Source organism: Buteo buteo, chromosome 19 (assembly GCF_964188355.1).
Source record: "Buteo buteo chromosome 19, bButBut1.hap1.1, whole genome shotgun sequence".
NCBI lineage: Eukaryota > Metazoa > Chordata > Aves > Accipitriformes > Accipitridae > Buteo > Buteo buteo.
Window position 1 is genome coordinate 22,020,644 of NC_134189.1, and position 10,547 is coordinate 22,031,190.

The 10,547-nt window shown below is 40.0% G+C and overlaps 1 protein-coding gene across 1 annotated transcript; it reads left to right on the top strand.

Annotated features, from left to right (window-relative positions):
- The first annotated feature begins 30 nt into the window (after positions 1–30).
- Positions 31–2,525, top strand: SYCE3 (synaptonemal complex central element protein 3). Its single transcript, XM_075051625.1, has 4 exons — positions 31–102; positions 972–1,080; positions 2,148–2,294; positions 2,385–2,525. Exons 2-4 carry the CDS (start codon positions 972–974, stop codon positions 2,435–2,437), a joined length of 309 nt encoding a protein of 102 aa, XP_074907726.1. The 5' UTR covers positions 31–102; the 3' UTR covers positions 2,438–2,525.
- The last annotated feature ends 8,022 nt before the right edge of the window (positions 2,526–10,547 follow it).

Here is a 10,547-nt window from a genome sequence, read left to right on the forward strand (position 1 = left end):
CGGGGGAAAGGGTTTGCCGGAGCACGGTTACCTCAGGGAGCTGGCTGTGTGGGGAGGCCCGTCAGCAGCCAGCGTCTGGGTGAGGCTCGGCATCGCTTTCAGGTGCTGTGGAGACGTTATAAACGGTCGCATTCCTTCCGCATTTATCGGCAATAAAAAACCGGGAAAATTGAGTTTGAGAAATGATATATGAAAAAAGGAGGCTGACGAAAACTTGTGCTCGCTGCGGGACGTGTGGAGTCACTGCAGTGAAGCTCTCCCATCTCCCCCTGTGTAGTTCCCTGCCATCCACCGGTGGTTTTCAGAAAAGAAAGTTAAAGGCAAGGCTGTGTGTCACATTTTCGGTTAATATCAAGGTTCTGAAACTTGTAATTGCATAAGTTGAGCCTCCCGACCTATATTTTTGCCCCAAGCATTTTTACTTCTGGAGATTTTACTACCTACAACTGAAGCGGAGGTTGGTAAATCACAAGCACTTATATGGTGACAGAACTTAGTGTGTGTAGTTACCTTGCTGCAGCATGCAAGTGTGAAATACTGGATGCAAATGGAGGTTTTGCAACTACCTTTGAAAATTAGGAATTGACCTACGTCAAGAGTATTTGGGAGAGAAGCATGGAGACAACCGTAACAGGACAATAAATAAAATTTTCTAATGAAGTGTTTGACGGTGATCTTTGTTATTACTAATACCAAAATCTTTATTTGGCACAAATGCAGCATATTTGAGTGTAATTCCTTCTACTTAAATTAATTTCAAAATGGATTGAAAATACTATGCAGCATACAAGTGATGACCAGTAACTTCAAGGTCAGATTTTTTAATGAATTCACATGTAAATTGAGTATTTATATACACTGTTGGGTTTGTTGTTTTTTTTTTAATTTATTGCAATGTTACTTTCTCTCAACTGGGAAAATCAACTCACTTCAAAGTATAATAAAGTGTGAAATTCCTGGTTTCCTTGTAGATGGCAGAATCAGAACCTCAGGAAGGAAACTATGATAACATGGTAAAGATGGTGGAGGACCCGAAAAGGGACTTAGAAAAACTTCTGGAGGAAATGGAAAAACTAACAGGTACAGGTCTATTAAGAATTTTACGGATTTGTCTACTAGAGTGAAGACATTGAAGATTTACTATTTATATTCATTGCTGTAAAATTCTGTGTGAGAGAAATATAAGTGGAAACTATCACCATCAACTAATGCCCTTATGTTCTTTATTGGGAGAAAGCATGCAAATACTGAAAATTAATAGGTGATGCATGCTGAGTTCAAAGTGGTGGTTGAAAACAGAAATGATACTAAGGTATTTAATGTACAATTATTGAAACATAGTATGTAAGATGAGATTTAATTCTGAAAAATGGTGGGCTACATAGTATCTCTCAGGTCAGTGCATGATGTGTTTAATTCCTCAGCTAGAATAAAGACTCCTCTGCAAATTTAATCTTAGTCTTGTATGTATGGAGAGGACCGCATATTCCTCTCTGTGTTCTGCAATAATTCTATCAGAAACTGTGCAACTAACAAGGCTAGATGGAAACTGTTCATTGAACTATTTGTAATTAAACACAATTTATGAGTGCCATTGAGAAAACTACAGTCAATTTATGGTAAAACAAAAGGGAAAGCATGAAATAAGTGCTAAAACTATTTGCTCTGCTTTATTAGATACATGTTATTTCAAAATCAATTTAATTATTTAGGTTGTTCTTAAAACCTTTCATCTCTATGCTGCAGCCTCCTTAATCTTACTGTTCCTCGCCTAACACAAGCCTCCTGACTGCAACTGGCCTGGAGAGAGGATTCTTTGGTTCATTTATTTTAAAACAGTCTGTTGAACCTTTCTTTTTGATTACCTGTTTTGTTCTAATTTTTAGGTAAAGTGTCTGTCTCCCTTTTGTAATTTACACCAGTATACTTCCATTCTGAAGTATTTTGAGACATTTATAAAGAAGTAATACTGAACAGTCTTTTATTTCAGTATTACTGTGGGCAGTTTCCACTTTATTTTACAGCAAGCTTTCTTTGACATAAGATCTGAACTGATAATAACTCATGTCTTTTATTCGTTTATTGAATCAGCCATTGCTTTTATTTAGCCAAAATTCCTGGCCTAGTAGTATCTGTTGGGTTTGTAGTGCAGGCAACCTGGATGGCATATGACATGGTAGTTATACGTACCAACCCAGACCTGGCCAACTCCATGAGGCGTTTGGAAGATGCCTTCCTGAGTTGCAAAGAAGAGATGGAGAAGAAATGGCAAGAGGTGCTAATGGAATCTAAAGGTGAAGAGCAAAAAAAGGAATAAATTGAATTCAGTCGTGCTGGCAGAACTCCATCCCTTGGAAAATCACTCCAGTCTTTTTGTTTTCCAGCCGTGGAAGTTTCACAGACACCGTGGAAAATGGATTGGCTTTCATCTTGCTAAGAACTACTTACGTGTATACATCTATGGAAGTATTGTAATGAGATTACACAGATATATATATTTATATTGTTGAAGGTAAAAGTAACAATGTGTCTCTTTTTATTATGCTCATCAGTAATCCTTGTAGTGTGTACGCATACACAATTTACATGCCTTCCTGGAAGATCATACTCACTTTGTTGTCAATATACGTGGAATTCTTTGACGCCTAAACAATTGGGGAGGAGGGGTGGGGGGGGTGCAGTGGACCATCGCAGTGGTATTGCACCAGCAGATGCCTTTCAAGGAAAACTGAAGAATTACTTTCGTTCCAAATGAAAAACAGGTGAAATTCTAGATTTGCAGATACTTGAGTTAGTTTGACGTGGGATTGCTAGCTACATGTTCAGTTACAGAATTTTACTATTCAGATAGCTCCTCTGTAGTTGTTTCATTTTGTTTCCTTGGCTTTTTAACCATTTCTTGGGACTACTTTTCCCAGATTGTTCTTCTCAAACCCTCTGAAGGTAGCAAGTCTCATTTAAGAAAAAATTGTTTACCATTATAGACTGCACTGTGTGTGGTGTAGTCTGTGGAGGTGCTGCAGAAACTAAATTAACCATGTTATAAAACATGCTTTTCTCCGTATGTTCCTACTGTGCAATATTAAAAAAGGCAGAAAAAACCCCAAACCTTTTCTTTTGTAGTCAAGCTGTGGATTAAGAGCGCTACCTTGTGGCTTGCGGTTAATGCATAAAAGAGTATTTTATCGAAGATGGAAGTCGGTGCAAGTTTTGAGAAGGATCTTCCCCTTCTTTAAAATCAGTCTCTTTTAACAACTCCATCTCCTTTGAAGAGGCATTTAATCATTTAAATCACATCTAAATGATCTGCCAAAAGTTTGCTAATTTTTAGACTAAGTATTCTCTTGAGACTTGAGTTGATGCCAATTCACAGACAGAATGTTTATTTGAACTCTACTCTTGACTTTCCAGTGGGTAGGTCTTCATTCCAGCCAAGGTAGGGAAAAATGGCAGAGCAGCATGAGGAAACTTAGACTTTGATTAATCTCTGGAGGCTTTTTAATGGCATGTTGTCTGTCACTTTGGTACCTTTGACTACATTGTCTTCACTCTTTAATTCTGTATTAAAAATGGAATTCTTTGAAGAGGCACTATCTTCAACAGCTTGTGTAGGAATGTACTGAATTTTGTGTGACCTTTTGGCCATGAAGTGCTAAGTATAGATTGACTGCAGATTTTCCAGAAAGCTCAGTTTTCATTGAGACATTTAAACCAAATGGCCAGTGTTTTTAAAAAAAAAAAAAAAAAAAAAGATTTCTTGAATCCAGGAGTCCCACTGAGAATAGAGAATACTGCTCAAAACCCACACTTCTAAAAAATACGTCTTTTAATTAACTAAATGCGGCATTCAGTGAAGTTGTATCTTTTATGTAAAGTTGAATCCTGTTTCCTGTGATTGGAAAGCTACAGTAAGTGAGTCTGTCAGAATACTGTTTCTCCAGAGCAAAAGGCTACGATCAGAAAGCATAGCTGGAAGGAGAGGAGGCATCTGGTAACATTTTTTTCAGTCCTCATCACACTGTACAACTTTTCCTTTCTGAATTTTGGAAAAATAAGGGGGGGGGGGGGGCAGACTGCTGTGTAACCACAGAGGCAGAAGGCATTACAGCACCACCAATAGAGGGCTGTAAGAGCACCTTAATTTTCTCCTCACCAAAAAGCAGACAAACTGCAGATAGGCTGTGCTAACCATCAGGCACCAATTTAGTCTCAAGGACAGGTGCTTACACTGAGGTACCAGGTCACCCTGCTGTGAAGGAACAGAACAATTTCACAGGAGATGTGTTGGGGATACCCGTGAGCATCTGCTGTCTCTGCCACCCTTTTTCTTGCTCCTGAAAGTTCTCACGCATATGACCATGAACACCTAACAGGGATGAGCAGCAGGGATGGAAGTCGGGAAGAGAGAACCAAAGGTTGTGGCTGGGAGCACAGCATGGACTCTGCCTGGGGAGTCTGGCTGGCTAAGTAGGCTGGATCTGCCTCTTTCTCCCCAAGATTTTTCTTCCCAGCTGCGTGATGATAACTGGAGGAGAGCTAGGGCTATGCACCAGTGCAGGAACAGTGCATATTCCTTGAAAAACTACACAGCAAGATGATTATACTTTTCCTTTACTACTAAAATAATTTGTGTTTATTTTAGGTTGGTTTTCTTACATTGAGAATCTGCTTGTGGGGATTGTGAGGTTTGTTTCATCCATCTCACCATCTACCACATTTCAGCCCAGCTAGATGCTTTAGGCTTGCAGCAGAAACCAGATAGCCCACATTGAAAGACCTTGATTTCCCACAGCATACAAATCTTCAGTAAAGTGTGGAGCAACAGCCCCATCTAGTGCTCACAGCACTTAAAACTAACAGTACTCCGGATTGCTGGGTTGACATCTCTTAATCATCCATCACCAAAGATTTCCGTAATGAAAAGCGTCAGCAGCAGTTTAGCTTTACGTTCGCTCTCAGTGAGCTCCACTTGTGTGACCTGAGGCTGAACAGCAGTTACTCACAGGCGGTCCCTGTACTGTATTTAAAGCGAAGCATGCCTCTGCAAAACAGCTACAGAAGCAAGAGAAGTTGGCACCAGTGCACTGCCCATCTGTATGCCCAAATACAGCAGTAAGGAATTCTGTTTCCTTAGTTATTCATTCCTTAGCCTCTATTAAGTAACACTTAATAAGCATGTCACATTTTGTTGTTTTTTTTTTTTTTTTCCTTTCCTGTTATGCAGACACCTGGACAGGTACTAGAATCTGTGTTCACCGTGGTTCATTTTGCATGAAGACAGGCCAAGTCTTATTTCCACAGCTGGATATCAGCTTTATTCAAGAAGTGTGTGAAGCTTAGCAAAGAGGTTACAGACTCAACCCTTAAAAACCTATTAAGGGTAGTAGATGCTCTCGTGTTTAACACTGCAATGCTTTCACTGTCCCTGTCACAACAAGATTTACTGATCTTAATTATGTAGTTAACATGTCGGCAAGGCGAGAGTTGGATGCCTAAGAGCAAACTATCCAAGAGCCATCAAACTGAGCCATACATGCTCTGGTCCAAACAGTCTGCAACAGCATAGCTCAAAGCACATTCCTCTTTTGAACATATAAACTGCTGTCTTTCCTATAGACCAGAGGTGTGCAAGGTGTCCTGCGGCCCCTTTTTGTCTAGCAGCTCAGGTGCTACTGCACTCATCAGAGCTGCCTGCATTCTCAACACTGTTTAGAGTTTCCATTAACAGTTTCTTACCAGGAAACAGGTGAGACTTGGCTAAAAGGCCAATATGCAGCCTCCCAGGAAATTCTGATGGTTGAAACTGTGCCCTTCTCTCCAGTGTAAAACAACTGAGAAGGGGCTGTGGACATCTCACATATCCACTTCAGCATCTCGATCCTTGTCAGAACATGGCCTAGAGCTCTGTTTGGAATATTTATTTAATTTGGTACTAGTGCCTTCCAGTTCTTGATTATTATAGCTCCAACTCAGGTTCTCTCAGAAAGGCTCAAAAGGAAAACCTGTACTAGCTGTTTTACTTGTTGGCATGAATTTGTTTCAAAATTTCAGTCCAGATCCTTGCAGGAATTTTTCCTGAAATGTGTATGGAGATATTACTGTATCTCTAACAGCCCTATATACACATACTAGTATTAATGTTCTTTTTGCTGGCATTCTTAGAGAAGCAATGAGATTATTGAGAATGAAGGGGGTGAACAACATTCCTTCCAAGTCAGTCATCTCCTCCAGAGCAAGGACTATATCACCTAGGCACTATTAGCATGAAAGTGGCAACGCCTTTCCTGTGTACATTCTGTTAATAGATTTCTTTTTTATAGCGCTGTCTCCTCCCTGCTTCTGCACCACTGTAAAATGTATTTACATTTTTGCAACAAAAACCTATTATGGCATTTTCTCATTTTTCTGTTTCTGATAAACTATTCTCTACTTGCCTGGTTTTCTATAGGTGCTCTGGGTTTGGATCACTGGAATACACACATAGGCAGTAAGATTACAAGGTTTTGAGACGACATGTCATTTTACACATGGATTGAGTTCTGCTGGTTACTAGAAAACACTCTATAGCTCCTCAGAAAGCCAAAGAGCGAATAAAGAGGACACATGGCATCTTCTCATTTATAGAAAGCCAGACTAAATAAAGGCATGTGGAGATACTAGTTAGAGCAGGTTAATTTAGCGACTATTTAAGCTCTCACACCACATTTGGGATACCATCCGAGGTTGTGAAATTGCTGGGATTTTACATGCAGCTTGTTATGTACACCAGCACTACACTACACAGAATATTTCAAAGGAAGAAGGACAAATTTAGAGGCCATTAAGAACTGTTAACAGCACTCTCCAAGTCACAGACAAAAATATGAGTATTGTGTAACATAAGTGAAAATAATTGGCTAGACCAACACACTGAGCAGTAACCACAGAACACAGACCTTCTGAGCCTCTGGAATCAAAACCAGACTCTTACAGGTACACTGTTCAAACCATATTTGGACTCTTACCACCTAACTGATGTTATCTAGTATGTTAAAACAGCAGAAGTTTGACTTTAACTTGAGGTGCAGCTAAAGCCAAGTTGTAGGCTGACACTAACCACTTATCTGACCTAAGACTGTGTGGATCTTCACATATTTAACCCACACTGAATTTTTTCAGAGCAGATCTCTGTTTGTACTACAGACACACACTTTACGGCCAATCATCCTTAGAATTCCTGACTAACTCGAAGGACCCTATGTGGTCCTACAAAAGTCACAATTTACAAATCAAAACTCCAGACTAATAGCCAAGCATTGAAGAGTTATGCATTTTAACAATACTCAGGAGATTATGATGAAGCTCTGAACTCAGTGACAACTTTCTGTAGGTCTTTCCTATCACATTTTAAAACATTAAGATATTAGAAGTACTTATTTATCTCAGCAGCTGGTGGTACTAAGTCATCAGGATCAATTTTCTGCTCAGTGCATCATTGTCTAAATCTTAACACTCAAAATCAAATCACAGCTGCATTGTCCCACTATTGCCAACAGCACAAAATGGAAGAGTTCAAGCTGCCACTTGTTTGACACAGCCTCTAAAGCTTTCTCATCTCTGTTACACTTGACTAAGGGTCCCATGGTCGCTTGGCTTGTGCCACTGTTTTTCCCCCAAGTATGTCAGAACATCTCAGAGCATACACTTTCTTTCTGCAGGACAGTGATGCTGAAGGCTAGCTGGTTCTCCAAAAAGCCAAACCAGCAGAAAGGATAATGATGTTTAAGGCCATGGCTTTGAATTCAGGATCTACAGACTTTCTAAAAAACCACAACAAATAACTGAGCGTCAGACTTGCATGGTTTTCCATCTTCATCGGAAGTTTCCATGGATCTAGAAGTTGAGGAGTTTGAAAACCACTGTTCCGGAGTTATTAGGGTCATTACAACTCTTGCTATCCAGATCACATCCAAGTTCATTCTAGTATTCCATGGGGGAGTCTCAAGCATGTGCCCCTGGCATGAAGTAAGTATGCACATAGCTTGCCCCAAGGACTGTGAAATCCAGTTCTATGTAGCACAGACTTTATTTCCAAAGTTTTTCCAACTGCAGCAGGAAGTCTGTTTCACTTCCAAAGCATTTGTTGCACCTGCATACAGTCCTCCCATGGAAGCAGGTGGGAAGGGCTGCACATGGATATAATACTGTTCAATACAGAAGTTTACAGGATATGCATTTCTCTGAATCAGTGAATATCTTGTCATTGCAAGACTATTATGTTTAAAACAGTGCGCAGACAGAGGCCTACAGAACTTTCTTCTCCCCTTCTTTTTCCTCCTCAAAAGATCACAAGCCACAGGGAGTATTTTTGTGGCTAAGTTACAGTAGACAGCAGCATTCACAAGCAAAAAGCCTGGTTACAGTCAGACAGCCAGAGTATTATGAAAACACAGCAGAATGATTACACTATAAAAGTGTAATCCACCCCAAGTGTAAGCCACTTTAAGTGCCCGTGAAAGGTAAGAACACTGGAATGAGAGAATGAACATAGCACAAAAACAATAGCTCCAAGTAGGTATAAAAGCATGTTAGCTACTCTGTAAATTCAAAATCCTTGTAGCTAAGTCTTTAAAAAACCCAAAAGACCACAAACTGAGCACTGATCTGAAGTTCTGCTTGAGGCAGATAACCTATAGCCTTATTTTCAGGTACACAAGCACCACAGCTGCCAAGAGAACTGACCCTCATAATTGAGCACCAGTTTTATATTTCTTCAGCCAAAGTTCAGCTAACAAGAGAACAAGTGGCCCAGTAAGGGAACAATTTATGCCCAGCTCAAGACATCTAAAATGTAATTTCAGTACGTACTTTACACTTGCTAGAGTTGAGCCTGTATTTTCAGAGCCAGGAATTCAGGGGTGAAGGGGGGTTATGTCAGTCACGAGCTTCTGTTTTATGCAAAGATTCTTCTTATTGCAAAGGTAGGACTGAAATAACAGAAACAGAGCTAGACCCTAGGACACTACTTGCCTCTCTCCCTCAATTTCTCCTTTCATAAAATAAGAATAGCTAGTTAGGTACTTTTGTTAAACCTATTCAATCTGACCTACATTTTTGCAGAGATTAAGAGAACTCCATTTGGCCTGTCAAACCTCACTATAAGAAAAAACCACTTTTGAACAACTGAAAGGCAGTTCAAGTAGTTTTTATGACAAATTCTGCAGTAATGTTTCAGTATTTATGAATACCTTACATCTGTTTATACTACAATGAAACTGCCAACCTCTCCCAAATCTGCCTGAAATATTTCATTCTGAACAAAACTGAAGCCTACTAGGGATTATCCTGCTTAAGAATTTCTAAAACATATTACTTACGTTTTCCTCACCTTATTAAATTTTATTGTGTGTCAAAACAGCCATGTTCTTCACCTTGCAAGGAAAGACATTAAAATACCACTGTGTCCATCGTGACATCTTTCCCAGCCTACAGCTTACCAGATTCGGTGCAGAAACTCAGTCTCACAGCAATCCTTGTACCAATGTATTTTCAGGACTGCTAGATAAGTGATCCAGCACTGCAATGGCAGGTTACGCTACATGAACTTGTACTCAAGGGAGTCAGAAGCATTCTCCTTCTTGAACCCAGCCTGTAGCTTTCACTTCACACCTCATTAAAAGTTGCTAATTCACTGCAAAAGCAAGCAGGGAATTCCCAGTGCAGTCAGCTGTGCACAGTGCAACTCATGCATCACTAAACTTTTCCCTACCCACCCCGACCAAAGGCAACAGGGTACAAGGACCATTCCTCATCTTCCCAGAAGCTGTAAGCAAAGTGCTTTGGAACACAATTATTCCCTATGCTCCCCCTACTTCCCACTTTCTCATGTTACTCCTCAGGAAATGTGTCTCCAGAAAACCTCATGTAATTTTTTAATTATTAATAGTGCACAAGAAAACGGAAACTAGATGAGACAAGGACAGAAAGTACCTGTCAAGAATCTCTCTACTCCCATTTAGTCCTACATGTGTACAGTTGCTCCAGACAAAAGGGTTTTACATTAAGTGTTACTCAGTAAAGGCTGGGTAAAGACTGCATAGCTACGAACAGAAAGAGGTGTTTTAAGGAAACCAATACACTAAGGTGTGGATAACAGCAAATGCAAGACAGGAATGTGAGAAACGTTGGACTAGAGGATGAAGGATGCAAGATAGCTGAAGAAACACGCCCATATTCAACAGCTGGAAGCAGACTGATAACACTTGCAAGACATCCAAGTTTTTGGGAGGAACATTAGAAGAAACACACACATTAGTAATACAGCTAAGTACCTCGCTCATTAACACAAAACGGCACAGGTACAGAGATTTTACTGGTTTCAAATAAGGAAAAGTGGAGAGGCTAATAAAACATACTGCCATTATTTGGAACAGAAGCTTGAGTAAAGTGGCAGTTACTAAGTCCACTTTGTCTTTTCGAGCAGGAGTCTCAAAGCTTGCATTCTACTGTTTACAGAACACAAAAGCCTAGCAAAACAGATGGGGAAAACAATATCCCAGTAACCCACT

Bases quoted from the DNA above. Each gene is read 5' to 3' on its own strand.
- SYCE3 (XM_075051625.1), top strand. From the start codon at position 972: ATGGCAGAATCAGAACCTCAGGAAGGAAACTATGATAACATGGTAAAG. The intron at 1,081-2,147 runs GTACAGGTCTAT...TTGGGTTTGTAG, and splicing joins GGAAATGGAAAAACTAACAG to TGCAGGCAACCTGGATGGCA. The intron at 2,295-2,384 runs GTGAAGAGCAAA...TTTGTTTTCCAG, and splicing joins GGTGCTAATGGAATCTAAAG to CCGTGGAAGTTTCACAGACA.